Here is a 20,181-nt window from a genome sequence, read left to right as displayed (position 1 = left end):
GTTCTTATTTTTCCCCTTTCCCCAGCCCTCCCTTCACCCCCTCCACCCTTCCCTTTTTACAGACATTATTTCCATTTTTTTTCCTTTTCATGTATTTTTTCTTTTCCCTTTTTCCCTTTCCCCCTCCCTCCCATTTCCTCTATTTTTAAAGAACTGTTCTTCCTATTACACAATATCAATTATACAATAACATTTCAGTTTATGGTAATTGAATCAGATTACTACCAAATTAATTTCAATAGTATGCAAAAATTTTGTTCTTACATAAACCTGTTACCTCTGTCCTTTTTTCTATTATTGTCATTCGGTTTACTTTTTCGTGTATTATAATCTTACATAGTTTTTTTAGTATATGTGCTGCCGAAGCGAGCACTAATCTTACATAGTTTTATAATTATTGCTTTAGGTATTTGCCTTTTAAATCCTAGTGGAGAAAAGGTGTTACAAACAAAAATGCATTTGCATTGTGTTTGATAAGTACTTCTGTGTTTATTTTTACTAATGTGTTTTAGTTCTTCATGTGGATTTGAGTTACTTTCTAATAACCTTTTAATTTCAGACTGAAGGATCCTTTTTATTATTTCTTATAAGGTGGGTCTTCTAGCCGATATCTCAATTTTTATCTGATAATGCCTTAATTTTGTGAAGGGTAACCTGGCTGGGTTCATTTTCTAAGTAGATAATCTTTTTTTCTCTCAGCTTTTGAATATGTCATCCCATTGCCATAGGCCTCCATGGTTTCTGATGATAAATCAGCTGTTAATCTTTTGAGGGTTGCATTTACATGACGAATTATATTTTTCTCATGGCTTTGAAGATTTTTCTCCTTGTCTTTTCATTTTAGCAGGTTGAGTACAGTCAGTTTAGAGTTGGATCACTTTTCACTTATTATATTTAGAATCTTTTCAGTTTCTTCATTATGTAGATTCATGTTTCTAAACAGATTTTAGTTCTTTGCTATTGTTTTATTAAATATTACATGTTCCTCTTTGTTTCTCACCTCTTTCTGAGATTCCCATCTATTGATAACTGAACAAGTTTCCACAGATATCTGAAGCTCTATTCATTCTTCTTCATTCTTTTACTCTTTTTTTTTCCAGACTAGATAGTCTTAATTTAGCATCAGATTCATTACTTCTTTCTTCTGCTAGGTCAAATACTGTTTTGCACCCTCTAGGAAATTTTTCATTTCAGTTACTGTATTTTTCAAGTCCAAAATTTGTATTTGGTTCTTGTAAAATGATTTCAGTCTCTTAATTGATTTTCTGTATTTGTAAAGACATAGTTTTTCTACCTCTTTGAATATATTTGTAACAGCTAATTTAAAGGTTTTATTCTAACGTGTCCAATGTCTAATCTTTAGATGTCACTTTATTATAAAAACTTTATACAGCCATATGCTAATTCTTTTTTCCTTTGCTTGGGCCATACTTTTATTCTTTGCACATGTCAGGCTTTGTGTTAAATAGTGAAGTTTTTAAATAATATAAGGTAGAAACTCTGGAAATAGAATTTCCTTCCTACTTAGGTCTTGCTATTATTGTTTGTTATTGTTATTATAATTATTTTATTATTTTCCTGAACTAATTTATTAAAGTCCACATTCTTTCCATGCATGGGAACTAAAGCTCTTCTATATATTAGATTTGTGTTTAGGTAACAATGAGCCCAGACCTTCAAATACCTTGAATCCATGAGTCTTTTCTCAACAAGTGCTAGGTGAGTCATATGCATGCTAGAGAAGCCACATAGGAGCTGTCCTGCCCAATTTTCTTAGAGTCCCAAGGTCAGCCAGAGGTGAAAGATTGTACCTTCTTGTATCTTTCTTGAGCTGCAGCCTTACACATGGAAATGACTTTGTAGATTTACAGCATATGTTCAAATTTTTCAAAGCCCCTGTGGCTGTATCATTTCCTAGCTTTTCCTTTCAGGTATTTTTGACTTCTTGTTATTTCACATGTTGCCATGACCTCAGACAGCTGTTCAACAGTTGTTAACAAGGCTACTTGGAGCTGGGGAGTTAGGCATACGGCAGTTTTTAAAACCCAAGATCACTCCTATTGTGGAGAATCAGTGATTTTTCTTAATCTTGCTCAGATTGTTGAAAAATCATTGGTTAGTTGCCAAGGTTTGTAAAAGTTGATTTTGACAAAATTTTCAATCTCACTGCTTTTGTGGTCAGCAGATCTTTGTTAGTCCTTACTCTACCATTCTAGACATAGCGCCTCCAAGGTTTTACATTTAGTTCTTTTCTTATCTGTGTCCAAATTGGCCAATTTCTCAATTCTAATGCATGTGATATCGTTTGATACTCAAAAATATGCTAAGTATTGTTTCCCATTAATGCTTTCACAATTTTTAGAGGAGAATTTTAAAATATTCACAAATTTCTATGCTATTAGTAACAGTATGCATTTAGGGATAAGAGTTAAATGTGTAGAAATCCATACTTTTGACCATTTGAGTGTTTAATAGTCTATTTTATAACAGTACAATTATCTGAAAAAAACTACATTAAAGTATTTACTCTGCAGTGTTGAAGTGGCTAATGCTTTGAAAAGAAACTGCCTCTGACTAATGAAGTATTTGTTGTCTTGTTTTGTTTATTTAGTGATCAAATTATCATGATAGCGTTTAGCTAAGTTTCTCCAAATTAATCATTTAAAAGCAATTTTTCTCTCAATCTATTCTGCATAGAATGTGGAAAGCATAAAAGGATAATGACTCATAATACCTGAAAGAGAAAAATATAATTTTCCCTTTTGTGTTGAAACCAAGGTCTATATTTAGGAGAGCAGAAGTCAGTACCCAGCCCCTTCCAGAAGCTGATTGTGGTGACGTGATCAAGAGCTGACCATGGTGAAGCTGCAGTAAGCATTTCCTTCTGCCCTTTCAGTTAGAAGGGTAGTGAATATAGATTTACATGTTTTCTTTTTCTGTTGTTATAAATTATCATGTAGGAGGATGAAGATTTCCTAGAAAGTTCTCTGAGAGCCCATAAAGACTAGACCTTATTTTTTAGTCCTAGACCACCCTGAGTTTGCTAGAGTCTGTTCCAGCAGATATAGAAATAGATTTCCAAGTGTCTTGTTTACTTTTCTCATTGCTGTGACAAAATATCCAACACTCAAAGTTAAAGGAAGAAACTACTTCAGCTCATAGTTTGTAGAGGTTTCAGTTCATAATTGACTGGCTTCAAAGCAAGGTGGCATGGTAGACAGACATTGCAGAGGAGAAACAGATCATAGCAAGCAGAAAGCAGAAAGGCAACAAAGCAATGAACTAGTAAGGAAACAAATGACCATCGGCAAGCAACAAGCCTTTTTTCTGTCCCTTATATTTTATCCAGTCTGCCTACCCACAGCACTCACACCCAGGGTATGACACCCTTAACCCTCACATTATATGAATCAATCCCAGCATCATACACACTAGATCTAGCCACCTCCAAGGAGCTCCATATATGACCACATGAGGCTTTGGGGGAACATCTAGATATAAGCCATAACACTGAGTGAACAAAATTTATTAGCCAATCTTCAAAGCAATTTTTTCTTTGACGGCTGCTCAGGTATTGAGTGGCAGCTGTAGAGGGTGTGATCTAGTGAATGTTTAGATAAAAAACAATTATTACAGTAAAAGACACATTGCCATAAATCCTCTTCAGAATACTCCACTTCAAATACACTTATCTCATCATTCTTGTCACTTTCTGAAGCAGTTCTGAAGTCCTTTTTTGTGACAGGTTTTAGGAGATGTGATAAAATAATACACACATGGTGAGTCCTACTGCTGAATGCCATCCAACAGAAAAGCAGGCTCATAAAACATGATGTTGTGTCCTCATCCACCTTATTCACTGTCTCTGGCACTGTGTGGCTTCTGGCTGTTACCCAAAGTCGACATGACCATGAAAGATAAACATTTTTAATCAATTCAGGACATTAGGGCAGCCGTGACAGCACAGTTAAAGATACTGTTGAAAGAGGGCTTCCAGAACTGCTTCAGAAAGTGGTATGAACAATGTGTTTGAAGTATGGAGAGTATTTTGGGGAGGGTTAATGGCAATGTGTATTTTTCTGTAATAATTTTTAAAATTTAAGCATTCATTGTGTTTTTTAATCCTATCTCATAAGCCCTTCACAGTAAGAAGCACTTTAAATGATAGGAGGTTCTTGGTACTTAGGGAATGACAGAAAAAATTTTTTTAAAGTGAATGTTGGTGCAACTAGAGAATATTTAGAAGGGATACTGAAATAAAGAGGTTCAAGAAAATATAAAATCAGTATCAACGTAAGATAACACATACAGAGAAGTGTTCATGTTTGAAAACTTTATGGAAGTGATTTTAAAACTGAATCTTATAGGAATTTATGTGCATAAATTAAGAAGAGGCTTTCAGTGGCATCACCCACTCCCATGAGCGGACACCAAGGAGAAGCAGGGCTGTAAGGGCCAGTCAGCACCCAGTCTGCATCTGAATGGTATGATCCTTAAAGAGTTCTTTATAATATCAAACCAAAATTTATCTCTAGAATTTTCTATTCTTGTGTCCAGTTATTTCCTTCAAAGCAGTTTAGAATGGATGCAATATTGTTTGTGACAGTTCTTCAAATCTTGGAGAAAGTAGCTAATATATCTCTCTGTATTCCTCATACCATTTATAGTAGGAACCAAGCTAGTCTGCACACACCTCCCTAGCAAAGCTACAATCAGGGGTCTGTGAGCTCACTGCAGGTGAAGGAACTCATGGTGTTGGCACTGATGATATTTCATTTAGTAACTGAGTGCTCAATTCCTAATTTACACCAGCTGACTTGTCAGTGAAATTATAACCTACATTGAAAAGTAAAGCTAAAGACTTGGAAAAGGGAATCATGGTTCTACTTGCCAAAAAAGGTATAATCTTCAGGAATAGCATTTATAATTAGCAAAACAGCATAATAAACATGTATGTCCTAGAAAGTGTGTTACATCCTAAAGGAACTTAATTGTTGACCACATAAAATGCCCACTTTACTATTTTTGGCCCTGGGGATTGAACCCAGGGCCTTCACCATAAACTACATCCCTATCCCTTTTTATTTTTTATTTTGAGATAGTGTCTCACTAAGTTGTAAAGTTGCACCAATTAAGCTCAAACTTGTGATCCTTTTGTGTCAGCCTTCCAGAGTGCTGGAATTACAGGACCATGCCACCAGGCCTGGCATTTTCCTAACCCTTTGTACACCCTTGCCAAAACATTAATGACTTTTATATTTTAACATGAAATTTATTAATTCAAACATTTGTTGGCAGTATATTTTTTCTTACTATAATTAGTCCTAAACATTTAAATTATTGATGCAACACAGTCTTCTAAATATGAGCTAGGTTGACCTTTGCCATAAACATTTCCTTGATTCTTTATGGAACTCATATCCATTTTAGCAAAATTGGTCTGCTTAAAGAATGATAAAGATTAGAAGCCACGGAGGTCATTGACAGAAGGTTGTGTTTTCTCCCAAAACCATGGCACTAATTTATAAGCATTGTGTATTTTTCTTCAAATTTTTGTGGATGTTCAGACATAATGATGTTAACTTTGATCACACAGGGAATGAGAAAAGCTTAAAACCCCTGAGAAAGTTTCCTTCTAGCAGCTGGGTGAACTCTGTATTGGCTCAGATAACCCTATCTGAGAAATGATTATTTTTCTCTATTCCTGGTGAGCCAGTGTCTTCTGTCCTCCTCTGTGTAATGATACATAAAGTGCTTTACACCATGCTGTAGTGTTGCTCTTCATATTGGTGTCACTGCTAATTACAGCAGCTTTTTTCTTTCTGCTTGGTGGCTCTGGGCATAATAACACAGCTCCAAACCTCTCTCTGAGTGGCAAAGCTCTTTGCTCCTTGGTAAAGAAAGGAGCATCACAAGTTAAGAGCAGTGATTGCATCCTCAGTGACACTACCAAGAGTTATTTGATTTTTGTGGAAGAAGAAACTGTGCCGGAGAAGGTAGTGAAGGGGCTGAGCCAGGTCAGGCCTAAAGTAGCTGTTACTCTGTCCCACAGATGAACTCTCAGATCACGCATCTCAAATCAGAAACCATGTCACAAGGGGGTGAAATTGTCTTCACTGGTAATGGCAAACTCTTGTTGAGACCCAGAATTTACTGTTGTTGGTTACACTTTGGGAATATTTACTACTTGTGTGTTGCAGGATACCCGGGCACAGGCTCTCCCTTCAAGGGGGAATGGCTCCCGGGGCAGGTGTCCTGGAAAAGGAAAGCTCTCCCAGGGCTGGAGGACAGTGGAGATGGTGTTAGGTATGCAACGGGGCTCCTGGTATGCAAAAGGAGCCCACAGGAGCAATTTCCTTGGTGGTCCAAGTTGGAATTGTGGTAGATTCCACTGAAGGGGAGGAGGGCCAAGCACATCCCATGTCTATCAGTCATTGGAGAGTCTAGGGCAGTGTGTCCGGCCATCCTGCTGGGGACAGGAGATTCTGGTGACCTCCGCACCAGGTGAATACTCAGCATAGCATCTGCACAGGCATAGCTTCGACAACAGTTAGTGATGAACTGAATCAAGAGAGCAAACCTGGGGCAGCATTGGGTAGATTGGCACATCGTTCGTAAGTCAGACATTCAGCACCAGTCTGGCAGGTGGATACACACTTGGACAAGTTACTAATGTCGATCTAAGTGACATTATTTCTCTCTGTAGAATAGATAAGGTATGATTATGTTTGGTGGAGGAAATTTCACATTGTAATTCCGTGGCATGGGATGTAGGAAAGAAATGGTCTGCCTTTTAAACTGTACCCAGCTGGCCACTGACCATTCTGGTTTAGTGTGTGATAGGTACAGGTGTGCATTCCCACAGTCATATGTAGTAAAGCAAATGCAAAAGCAACTGGAAGAGGAGAAAAGGAAGCCAATGGAACTCAGTAGCTCAGGCATTTAAACTATTTGCTAATAGAGTAAACAGATATTCTGCAGCAAGTTACAACCTTCCACCTCATTTACTCTCAGGTTCCGCCATTCAGAAAGGTGGTGCTAATGAATGAGAATGGAGCAGTCAGCTGACATGACAGCACCATTACTGCCCTAGGACTGAACTGCCTCTGATGTAGGTGTGCCATAAAGATCAATGCTACTTCTGTCTCCTGAAAGTCTTATCTCAGGAGACCTGAAATGCCTGGCATTGATTTTCTGGATGGCTATAATAATAGAACCCCAATCAGCCTAGCCTTATTGTATGCATCTTACAATGCAGATCCATTTGCTCTTTTTTTGAGAGCTGATTTGTTTTGCTTAAACTAGAACCTTTCTTGAAGGCTTGCATGGAGTACAGTTGTGAGTCACAGTGCTGGCAATTCAAATGAAGTCACCCACTTGTTTCACACGCATCTACGCGGGATTTTGGCCCAGAAGTCTGGGTAAAGATAAGCACATGTTCCTGCCACCAACTTTAGCTCTGCCTGAGCACATCTAAGCCAAGCCATGCTTAGTTCATGTCTATGTGGCAATAAATCATCCCCCTTGCACTGCCAAGTGGTCTAGTATAGGTAACAAATCTCATAGTCTTACTAGGAACAAATGAAAGCAAAGACTGCTTCAGTACTTGGTCTGTAGGTTTCAGCTGTATCAGGTCCTACAGGGAAGGCATACTGTGAAGTTCTTGGCTTTCCATGTCCCTGAGGACTGGGAATTATCCCTGCCATCCTCTGTGGGCCAGGTCAGCAGTCCTTAACACATGACACTGAGTAGCAGTGAAAGTTAACATTGCCCTCATGTCATATAAAATAAATGTTCAGAACCCAGTTTTTAGATGGGAAGATTTAGTCACCAAAAGGCCAAAGAACATGTCTGCACTTGCACAGTGAACAGCTAAGAAAGGCAGGAATGTTCTAGAACTCCTGAATAAGGATCCATACCAGACATGCATTTGCTCTTGCCTATGAAGTAACTGTGAGGACCTCCTTGCTTATAATAACTATGATGCTGCAAGGACTCTTGTGTGAAAGGTACACCACCTCCCCAGGACTTAGAGCCATGGTCTGATCTTCCTGCTCCTTTTGGAAGGTTGGTTCTGGCTCCTGATTGGCTGGACATTAATAATCCAGCAGAGCCCTCTGGGTCAGAGCCAGAAGGAAAAGTGGCATGAGTCCAAACCAGAGCCATAGACGGAAGTGTTTTGTTGTCATGATACACCTGGTGATCTTTCAACCCTCCCAGGAGCTGGAGCTGGGTATATAGGAGCTCAGTGGGGATCCTAACACAGTGCCTGCACCAGTCAAATTCAGATTCAGGCTCTGCCTAAAACAGATGCAGGCAGCCACACACCCTGAGGGAGACCTGCCTTTGACATCTTGTGTGCGACACACATGCCAGTCTCCTCTGAAGAACATGGCACACTGTGGCCCCTATACAGTCCGGAGCTTTGAGGCTGATGCACATCAGTGAGTATCTCCCATTCATAAAAAAAATTCTCTTTCTCATCCTCCTCTCTTTTCTCCTTCTCTTCCTCTCTGGCCTCCCTCTTTTTCCTCTTACAATATTCCAACATGGCTAATTTCAATGAACCAGCCCTGTAACCCTTTCAGAAAAATAAGGTATTTTCTTATGGAAATGAAAGACTGATAAACTCAGGATCCTGCCTTAACAAACACTGGCAGCAACAGGATTACAACCAAATTCCCCTGACTCAAAGCCAGAAATTAGAGCCGGGGTAGAATCATATCTCTTTATTAGAATTCGCTCAACTCTGAGAAACAGAAGGATAAAAATAGTGCCGGCATAAGCAAGATAGAAATTTGCCTGTCACAGTTATTTCTCTCTCACATAAAAGTCAGGAGATAGGATCTATGTCCTGTGTATTTTGCTTTTATGATCCATGTCCAAGATCACCTAAAGGTCCGGGGTGGTTATTCTAGCTCCACTTATCCCAATAGCATTCTTGCTAGCATATGGAGGGAAAAAAAGAGGAAAAAAGTATACTCTGTCCTTTTAAGGACATTGTTGTAGAAAGTTTATATTATTATAAAATTTATATTTTTATATTATTTTATAGGAGTAGCAGAGCCAGCCTATGCAAAGTCTAAAATAGAAGCCAAATTTCTAGATTCTTAATGAGGCTTTTTCCAACAACCTGTCTCCTAGCCCTGGTCCTTTTCATCACTTCCTCCAAATGAAATCCTCCTGCCGATTCTGACCTGCAGCTCGCATATTAGGTTTTGCTAGAAGATGATTTGTCATCCTGGAAGCATAGATAAAGGACAGGAAGGCAGTCATTTAAATCAGACCTCTAGGTACACTTATTTGCTAATTTGCTCCATGATCACTATTTAGGGTGAACACTTTTGGGTTCAAGCCTCAGAACTAAAAAGAAGAAAAAACTGAGGCTTTTTTTTTTTTTTTTTTTTTTTTTTTATTGTTTTTTTTTTTTTTTTTTTTTTTTTTTTTTTTTGCTCATCTGCCACCTTCCTGTAATGATGCTGACAATTAGGCTATTGACGAAGGTGTGTCTTCTGTATTTGTGTGACAACATAGCATTCGTCACAGACTCCCAAGGGACCAGTGTGTTCAGAGCTCAGCATCAGCTGTGCCCCAGCATCTAGAGTAAGGCCCATGCAGGGAGAGCCTTTTGGAGATGCAGTTACTGATTTCCTAATGAAATGACACAAGACCATATTTTATGGACCATTGCACAGGTCATGACTTCTGAAGAACAACTGGTTGTGATCACAATTGGTGTTCCATGCAACCACATGAGTAATCTGTAAATTGGTTCATTTTGAAACAAACTAGTAACCCAAATCACTTTCTAAGTAGTTTTGTGGTTGTTTTCATGGCTCCTCTGTGAAATTCCACCCATTTCTTAACACATACTGCACTTCTATTAAGGGACAATTTTTAAGGACAAAATTCAGAGACTTATTAATATAAAATAAACATGTTAAAGATTTCACTTAGTTCATGAATTAATGAGCTCAGTAGAAGTAAGAATTAGGCATACAAATGGGCGATTAGAGTGGTGAGATCAATTTTCTGTGGAACCAGTCTCTGATGTAGGGCTGGACAGGGTGGGTGAACATCCTCTACATTGCCCTTAGTTTCCTGTAGGTTACAGTCACTGGGGAACTCGGAGACTTGGACAGGAACAGGCACAGGCACATAATCCACCGAGACCACAGAAGTAACACCAGAAGATTCATCATACTGTGCTAAGAAAATGGACAGTGACCTCTTTCCACATATTTCAAAGTCTTCAAATCTTTTGACACCTTCCATAATACTTGTTAATGAAGTGAAGTGAGGTTTCCTGAGAAATAGAACCATTCTATGGTAATCACTTTATTGATCCTTCAGAGAATCTTAGATTTTTATGAAAAGGAATCACAACTGGTCTTCAAATGTGTTATCAGCAAAGTACTTTTGCTTTGTTACTAAGGAAGGGCTCTGAAGATACACATTTTTTAAGAATACAATATATATTCTTCGGATAAAAGAACATTTATTCTTTGCTGATCTTTTCTTTTTCTTCACCCATCTAAACATCTGCAAACCTGTTCTCTACATTTCTTTTATGGTAGATTCAAATAAAAACTAATTCACAAAAGCAAATCCTAGTTCCAGATAAATCTTTTTTTCTTCCACCCCATATGTGTGTGGAATCTGGTTCCCAGTATTAGAGGGTCCCACTTTGTAAGAAGTCATGTCATGCTCTGTCTAAAAGTGATCATGACTCTGTTAAGAAGCAGAAAAATCAGCCTTCATAAGAATAATAGAAGCTTAAAAGTTTTTAAAAGCTCTTTGGCAGTCCATTCATCGGAAAGAACCTAATGGGGGGGGGATTAAGGCAGTCTCAGATCTTATGATGAAAATGAAATGAAATACACAGCCACTAATGTCATCTTTGAGAGGTAGTCACTTCCAAGCAGTTTCCACCCAGAAACCAGGATAAGCTTGGGAGCACTGCTGTGTAGTTACCAAGAGAGGAGCAGTAGATGCTGGCATGTGGTGCTATAACCTGAAGTCCACAGATTACACAAGTCTCATGTTGGTCCTACTAGGCCACCTCTGTGCCCAGGACAAAGGAGGTTGGGTCTCATGGTGTCTTCCTGCTCCACCTTGGCTCCATGTGTTCCATGCTCTGACATCAAGGAATCTAATTAGAAAAACTTGCCGCTTTTTCTTTTTTTAATCTGTGCTGGGGATTTGACCCAGGGCCTTCACACTGAGCTACATCTCCAGCCCTTTTTTATTTTTCACTTTGAGACAGCATCACCCTAAAATGCTAAGTTACCCAGGCTAGGTATGAGTAGCCTACCAGCCTCCCAGAGTGCTGGGATTACAGACATGTATCTCCACACCCAGCTAAGCTTGCTGCTTTGACAGACAGAAACCATTGCACCTCCTGAGCCAATGCTGCCTCCCTTGGACAAGTTTTGTGATATAAACCACCAACATGAAAAGCTAGAACACATCAAACATTATTTTTTAAATTTTTTGTAGCACCCTGTCTCCTTGGGGACTAAACAGTATAAACTGTAGCTCTGCCCCAGGGCTTCCCACAATGCCCCGGCAATCCCTGCACCCCATTTCCTCAGTCACAGTCTACCACCTTAGGGTCTCCGGCTGCCTGTTCCAGTTGCACTGAGCACTGGGCAGTTACCTGTACCTCTGCTCATGTGCTACTTCCTGTCTCAGAGCCTCCTTCCTTATCAGTCTTTCCAGATTCCCCTCACCCAAAGCCCTCAAACCCTCCACGTGGGGATCCCCATCCTGCTCAACCAGGGAGCAGCTCTAGGGGATCTAAGTGGTCACCCCTCATAAGCCACATCTGTGCACAGAGCTCTTCCGCCCATCGGCCCTGTTGTACACTTTTGGAGATCGGGGTTGTTCTATTTTCTCCTTTTTTAATAAAATAAGTTAAGAAAAATAGAAAGGACAGTACAGTGAGCCTGTGTATTACCAATACAATGATACCGTGATCGTCACCAATACCAGTGGATTTCAATGCCTTTATCATTGTGCATCCCCATCAATTTTTTTGGTTGAAAATATTTAAATATAAATTCTATTATTTTCTTTCATTTCTGAATACTAAGGCATGCATCTCCAAAGTATGTCCTTCCGTACATCCATAAGAACATTATCATATATACCTAAAATTCTACTCGCAAATACTGAACTTCTAGGCCATATTCACATTTCATCATTCACTCTCAAAATACTGTAGCTTATATGCCCTTAAAGATCACTATTATACCTGATTGCTTCTGTTAAGTTCCTATTAAGGGAGCTCCTCTCTTTTCTACTGCTATTTCAGGAGACCAGGCCAACCATGCTATAGAATTTCCCTTGTTGTTGCCAGGATCATGGGTAGAGGGGATGTTGTAGAGCTGCGGATGGACAGGTCTTTCACGCCTTTTGTTACATTCATTCCTAGATAGTTGATTGCTTGTGTATTTTTTTCCCCACAAAATATAAAAATGTATTACCTAAATAAATGAAAAGGTAGACCACCTCCACAAAAGGAACACTCAGTGTTGGGAAAGTGTCAAAATTTCATCCAAACTGACTTTTTCATTTAATGTACTCTCAGTCAGTTTCCCAGAATTCCCTGGAACCTAGGCTGAATCTAAGGTATATAAGGCACAGCAAAATCTCAGGGAATGACAAGCCTTTCCCAAGACAGAGAACTTTTCCAGGTAGTAAGAGCTATTATAAAAGTGTATTAATTTCACAGTGAGGTACTGAAGAGGGTGAGCCCATTCCTCAGTACCAATATAAAAGGCATCATAAGACCCTATAAATGCAAATGTTTTGGCTATATTGTTGGTTACTGACAGAATAATGAACTTCTCTCCAATTGTCCTGGGAGAAAGAGTTGCACATATAAACAGATGAAATTAGTTCTTTGCTGTACACCATATATACTAGTCATTTCCCATTGAACTAAGCCTCATTTTTAAATGAAAGGGAAAACCAAAACTGTGTCAGAAGAAAATTCAGGAGACTATTTATATGATCTTATGAGAGGAAAAGATTTCTCAAATGGAGCACATCAAAGATTAAAAAGTCTGGACTACATAAAAACATTATATAAAGCAAATTAAAATGTCAACTAAAGAAACCCATTTTGAATTGTACGTTTCATTTAGGATGTTTAAAAATCTAAACAGCAATAAGATTAAAAATGGTCCAATAGAAAAAAAAAAGTAGGCAAAAATGTAAGCCATGAATTTCACAAAATAAGTGATAAAAATGGTAAATAAGCATATAAGACTCAAAATCATGAATGTAATTGTAAATGAATGTAATCAGTAGGCACCACAATCATGTACTAATCAAAATTGAAATAAGTAAATAAAACCACAAGGAAATGACTACCTGAATGTAGAATGCAGAAAAAATTTCATAAGATGAAATGATCTGGTTTCAACAAATTAATGGTAATAAAGGAGGGAAAAAAAAGACTCAAAGTCATTAACAATAAGATGATACAAATTTGAATTGGAAAAATACCCACTATACTGAAATAAATTAAGAAACACGAAATGGCTGCTTTTGCTGAGGATGTGAATTCTAAGAAATCTTATGCACAGTTGATGCCAGTGAAACCACCATAGCCATATGCATTCTTGCAACCCAGGACTTGGTACTTCCAGTTCTGTACATATATGTGAGAAAAGACTTCCATGTTGGTACTGAAAGATGTGAAGGAATATCTTCGTAGTAGGCACATTTATAATAATAATTACAAAGTTAGCAGTGATGGATTTCCACTGTGATATGCATATACTGGAATAATAAATGTCTGTGACAACTGAGAGCACAGTATAATAGAAGTTAATCTTAGAAATATTATGGGAATTGCTGAGGACCATTATTGTTGTGCTCAAATTCAAACAAAACTAGGGGGCTGAGGTGTAGCGCAGTGGTAGACAAATTGTCTAAGATGTGTGAGGTCCTGATTTCCATGCCCAGCACCACACCCCACCACACACACACACTACAAATAAAACTAAATAACACATTACCTAAGGATACATAATTAAAGTTAGGGATGAAAATTCAAGAGGGGAGTGAGGAGGGGGTGAAGGGAGGGCAGGGATAAGGGGGAAAAAATGAGAACCAAGACCTGTCATGTAAAGGTACAAGATCCCAATAATGAATGTAACTGTACTGTATTCCTAAAATGCAGCAATAAACTCAGTGAGGAAAAAAAATTCAAGAGGGGAGACCACAGGTTGGAAAAGAAAAATGAAAAGATGGAGCAGAAACCTTGTGTTCTAATTTTTAAGTTGTTTTATTGGTTTCACTTTGTAACATGAACATATTATATGTAATAAGGGGGAAAATGAGAACCAAGACCTGTCATGTAAAGGTACAAGATCCCAATAATGAATGTAACTGTACTGTATTCCTAAAATGCAGCAATAAACTCAGTGAGGAAAAAAAATTCAAGAGGGGAGACCACAGGTTGGAAAAGAAAAATGAAAAGATGGAGCAGAAACCTTGTGTTCTAATTTTTAAGTTGTTTTATTGGTTTCACTTTGTAACATGAACATATTATATGTAGATCAAATATTATAAAACCTTTTTGAAAAACATTTTATTCTAGGTGATTCATACCATGAAGGGTGGGTTAAAGCAAAGATTGTGACTCCTTAGGGGAATTGGTGGTAGTAAATCTTCATCCACTTACAAGGATTTGATTTTTAGAAAATCGAACCTGTTAAACAAATGGAGTCAGAGTGGTAATTGAATTAAGTCATACCCTTTTCTGCAACTTTCCTCTGGAACTGATAAACCAATTTTCAAGTGCTTTCCCAAAAATAAATTTTAAAACTTGGAACATAAAGTTCGCTTTACTGAAATGGTTTAACAGGTGACCCTTGGCTGTTTGCAAAAGGGAAGGAAAAGAAATGCATGACTTACTTGTTTTGTTTATGAAAGTATTACCGAGAAAGTAAATAAAAACCATTTCCTCTGAAAGTATCTTGCTAAGTTTAGCACTAAACTTTTGCACATAATTTACAGTAATGCACAAAATGGATTAACCTAGAACTGTAGAAATAATTAAAATCTTCCTCTGTAAATAAGCTTTAGTTTTCCCAAATAAAATCCAGGAATACTTGAATTATAATAACTTCACTTTTAATCTAGTCTGCACCATGTCTTTCAGTCATCATCTATTTAGTGTGAAACAACTCTGCCACCCAAATGTCACTACCTTCCTTGGAAAGATGTTTTTCCTGTCCCCATGGTGGGTCCGTCTTCCCACCAACAATCCAGCCTCCGGAAAGTGTTCCCTTTCATTTGCTTACTATTTAGTATATAAGGTATTCATTTCCAAGGGGATAATTAAAACCTTGATTGCTGATATACAAAAGACCAGGGTCACTAACTACATGATGGATAGATTGAAAAGATCAGAGAAATTGTTGCATCCTCCAAGAGTAGCCAAAGGACCATGTAGACAAGATGAAAGCTGGTGCTGTGGGTTTGGGGGTTGCCTCCTGCTGAGGTGCTGCATGGACTCATCCCCACATGTCAGGTGCAGGCCACCAGTCCCTTCCCTCCCATCCACCTTGCGCTCTACAGCAGCTCATTTCCTCACCTGCTCTGAGTGTCCACCCTGCGTGTCCCACCCAAGAAATTCCCACAACGTCCAAAGGTTTGTGTATGTCTGGGCTGTGCATTATGTCAGATGTGGAGTAGTGAGAACCAGACAGAAGCAACCCGTGAGACCACAGGATGCAGAGATGGAATCGCCGTGTTTAAAGGACCCATGGATGAAAAGTGCAGATCTTTTTTCCAGAACCCTTCAATCCATTCTACACAAGTGTCCATCAAAAGCCAAGCTCAGTTCCTTGATGGCTCCTGTTTCTTTTCTGTCTCCTCTCTTGTAGATAAAGAATTCATCTACAGAGAACGGAACGGATCTGTGATAGTGTGGAATGTCGAGAGCAATTTTTCTGAAGTGTTAATAGAAGGCAAAAAAATTGTAAGTACTCTCTCTAATGACCAGGATAATTTCATATTTTTTCTCCTGCAAGTCAATAAAGCAGAAAATGACTTTGCGTTTCGACTTTTAGTATAGGCAAGGAGAAGCAATAAACTTGTAATACTATGGGCTGAGCTACTGAAGATAATGTGAAATTGAAACCACACTAATTTAATAAGATGAAAGCACTGTTTCTCTCAGCGTCTGGGAATTTCTCTGCAGGTGTCGGAAACAAGTGTTGCATATCATATATAATTGATAGATAAAGTCCTGAGACTTTTACATGTTTACAGAACAATTGCAATAATGCCTACAGAATATTTCAGGGGAACTTTCTGAATCTTATTTCAAATTTTTTAAAAATCTCCTATGCATAGGAAGTATTAACTTAGACCCTGTGAGTGTGCCTAGATATATTAAGTGATGTTGATGTTTTAAAATAAGAATAGAGTCAAGCTGACACTACTGTTTTATCATCTGGGAAAACTTACTTACCCTCAGATTTAAATGGCATTAAGATTGTGGGCTCGTGTTTAAAGATATTAGAAACATTGACTGAGATTCTATACCAAAAACCAATTTAAAGAGAATTAACTTTCTTTGTTCACAGTATGTTCATGCACAGTATTAGGAGAAAAATAAATGTCCAACTTCAAGGAGTTGATTATTTTCTTGGCTGACGCACTGGGGAATTCAAAGGAAGAAACTAAATCCAAGTTAAAAAAAAAAAGAACTGGAGCAGATTGGGAATTCTAAGTGAGAACAATCATAAAATAGCTCTGCCATCATTCAGACATGTAGAAATCATAGACTCCTATGTTGTGGGGTTAGACTTAGGAAGAAAGACTCAGCTTCTTGTTTTATGGATGAAGGTCCTGAGCCCCACTGGCAGATGAGTGTCTGTGTCCCACAGGTCTTTGGTGGCAGGGCCAGAACCTCTATCCCTGTAGAAAAAAGGCATCGTCTTTGTGCCATCCCATCTGTGGACCCTAAAACCTTGCTCCTCCTTCCTAAAGGACATTTAACTGGCTAGTTGCATATGTTTATTTCCTTTTCTTTTGTTGTAAGGATACCTTTTCTTAAAAGTGGGGTGGGGGAGGTACTGCAGTTGAATACTACACAGACCCTGCTCTATGAGTAATCCACTGGTATTAGGAAGGCCTCCATTGATAGCACACTCCCAAATTATTGCTTTTTTGAATTAAGTCATATTCTGTAAAGTAAGTCCCAGAGTGACTGAATATACCTGTGTTTCTGCCTATAAAATCACCATTGGTACAATTACTCCCTTAAGAAAATCTGATTCAACCCATTTAAAAATACTAAAGCTGCAGAAATGTTTTTCTAATATTAATGCAGAGGAGACAATGACCTGCCTGTTGCTCAGTTGAAAGTACATTTTAGTGTCAGAACATTCCAGGCATTTCCTGGGAGGATGTGGGTTTAGTCACAGAAAGATGCTAGACACACAACAGTACTTAGTAATGAAGCCCAGAATATGAACAGCCTTCTTATAAAATCAATAGTTTGTGGGTGAAGTGTTTAGCCTTTGCTTGAAAGTTACTTAGCGAGAACTGTCTTTGGAGATTATGCCAATATCCAAGCTCTTCTTATATGATGAAACTCGGAATATCCACAGACAGAATTCCAGGTTGACCTCCACTTATGGTGCTGCTGATCTAAAAGGGCTGTTTCCTAATAAATCCCTGTATTGGTCTGTGTGTCGGTCAGACTTTATATGTCCTCTGTATTGATTACACTATTGGGGACAGGAAGTAGGAACAAAGATTGATACAGTCATTCACTGTACTGTTAAATTATGCCAGGTGTTTAAAAAGCAACTTGGCAACACATTTCCAGAACAATAAAAATAATCATAAATTTTTAGTCACTCCAGAGAATTAGTCACAAGTAAACAATCTAAAAGTACAGTGTTGCAGCATTGTTTGTGATAATGAAATATCTGGAACTAGGAAAATGAAAGGAGTAAATAAATACAGATGAAACATTGTAGTCATTATAATAATAACTAGGAAAGCTCTAGAAATATGAAAGGTATTTATGATGTTATATTCAATAAGCAGGAGAGTACAATAGCACATCTTTCAGTTAACAAAGACAGACATCACTTATGTGTACTGAAAAGGCTAGGGATGAATAATAACTATGCAAATCTTATTGGGTGGTAAAATTTTGCATATTATTTTCTAATATAGTGATTTCCATGATTACGGTTTCAGTGCCATGTATTTGATAATTTCAGTCATATTCTTAAAAATGTACTTTCATGTTCCAAAAAACTAGATTTTTTTCCAGTGATGAACAGGTAAGAGCAATAGACCATTCCTGAAAATGTTACGTTTAGAAAAGAAAATACATCTTTTTTTAAAAAAAGCATTCTGTAGGGGCCAGGGATTTAGCTCAGGAGTTTAGTGGCCTGCCTTGCAAGTGCAAGGACCCGAGTTCAATCCCTGGTACCAAAAAAAAATAAAAATAAAAATAAAAAAAGCATTCTGTTGTTCTGCTTAGGTCAAGTTTTTCTCGCTTTTTATGTCTAGTTTTAATCACTAATTTATTTGTGGTAATTACTTAATTGCTAGATTAAAATTTAAATAAAAGCATTTTTGTTTGGGGAATTTATATTTGCCCTTGAATTTATATAGTCATCAGACATAGAATTTGAATTTTTGTCTGAGTCTCAGAATATTAATTAATTCAGACTCCTTGTAGAGAAGGGCATCATTAGACAACTGTAATTAGCCCTATTCCACCACTGACAGAAACCTGAGATCTGCCTGCTTGACCAGAGAACTCCAGGATCTGTTGAGTTTAGAACTTGAGCTCCCCGGACCTATTTTAAAACTATACCCATCCACTCATTCCTTTTCTCCTTCTGTTTCATTTAGTTAGTTTCCGCCGAGTACCCCATTCCTGACAGCTCTGCCCTATATGATGGGTTTCACATCAGGGAGGAGACAGCAGCTCATGGTATTGCCTTGTTCCCCTTCTGTTCCAGAGCCCAGGGCATGACTGTGCAGGAGGCTCACACAGTTGGGGAGAGGCCAGCCCTGGAGGACATGCACCTGGTGGATGTCAGCCCTTGCTGTCCTGAGCTCCCTGCACAGAATTTCCTGTGTGTGGCCCACAGTTGTGACATTAACAGTGACAGTGGACAGTGAGGGTGACACAGCCACATGGCCACAGACAATCCCTGACCTATCTGGATTTCACAAACCACCAGGTAAAGAGCCTCATGTGAGTCTGTCATCAGGAGGTAGAACCAGCAGCATGGGCCATTCACTGAAATGTTTGCTTTGGCCAAAGACTGGTTCTTACAGACGTGGAACCAAGATTTCTGGCAAGTCTTGACAAATAGGGAGATGTGGCAGCAGCAAGTCTTTCCCTCATGGATCACAAAACTTTGCTGGTGCTGGTGGCAGCTGTCCATCAAATAGGATGTGGGCTGCCTTCCCCAGAGGGACCTCACTTCTGACTTTCCTGCAGTGGCCAATCCAAGTTTATGCCCCCTTCAGCCTGAGACCAAAAGGGGGACATCAGAACACTTTTGGAAGAACTTCTAAAAAGTCATGATGCAAATTTTCTCTCTATTTCAGTATTTGTTTCTATGTCTCTGACGTTTTCTTTCTTTTGGTTCCTTCTTTCTTTCATTTTTCCTGTCTCCTTCCTTTGTCTTTTTCTACTTCTCTTATTATAAGATAGTACAGAAAATACAGTACTTTTGCTTATTTTTTCTAATTATTATTTCATATGCTGTCCTTTTAATTTTTAAGGTACATAAGTGGATTATTTTATGCTATGTCTTTAGAAGATCTGAAAAGAAATAAAGCCGAGGTTCATTTCCTAGGCCCACATTTCCTGCCTTCTTTGGGTTTAGGGGTGCACTGTAAGTCTCCCTGTATGTGTATTGTCTCTGGACCGTAATGATGCCTCAGCCACATAGGCTGGGTAGGGGGTGCCTGGATTAGTATTGACACACAACCTTACTCTTAGATAGCTTTCCACCTAGATATAAAAGCTGTACCTGCAATCTTCTGTGTAGTCAAAAGACACTTAGCAAAAGAACAAGCTGATGTTACCATGCCTTCCTGGTAAGAACAAGGTCCTGAGTTCAATCCTCAGTACCACAAAAAAAAAAAAAAAAAAAAAAAAAAAAAGAAAAA

At 38.4% G+C, this 20,181-nt stretch overlaps 1 protein-coding gene across 8 annotated transcripts in view; it reads left to right on the top strand.

Moving 5' to 3' along the window:
• The window catches only part of Dpp6 (dipeptidyl peptidase like 6), an 851,974-nt gene that overhangs the window by 618,559 nt on the left and 213,234 nt on the right, over positions 1–20,181 (top strand). For all 8 annotated transcript variants that reach the window (XM_033764445.1, XM_033764449.1, XM_033764448.1 and 5 more), the window contains one exon: positions 15,906–16,000. In XM_033764445.1, the coding sequence (XP_033620336.1) occupies positions 15,906–16,000 (95 nt within the window). The remainder of the gene's footprint in view (positions 1–15,905; positions 16,001–20,181) is intronic.

The sequence above is a fragment of the Fukomys damarensis genome, unplaced genomic scaffold (assembly GCF_012274545.1).
Source record: "Fukomys damarensis isolate Sample0158 unplaced genomic scaffold, DMR_v1.0_HiC HiC_scaffold_16, whole genome shotgun sequence".
NCBI classification, from domain to species: domain Eukaryota; kingdom Metazoa; phylum Chordata; class Mammalia; order Rodentia; family Bathyergidae; genus Fukomys; species Fukomys damarensis.
This window is presented reverse-complemented; position numbering and strand designations above follow the sequence as displayed.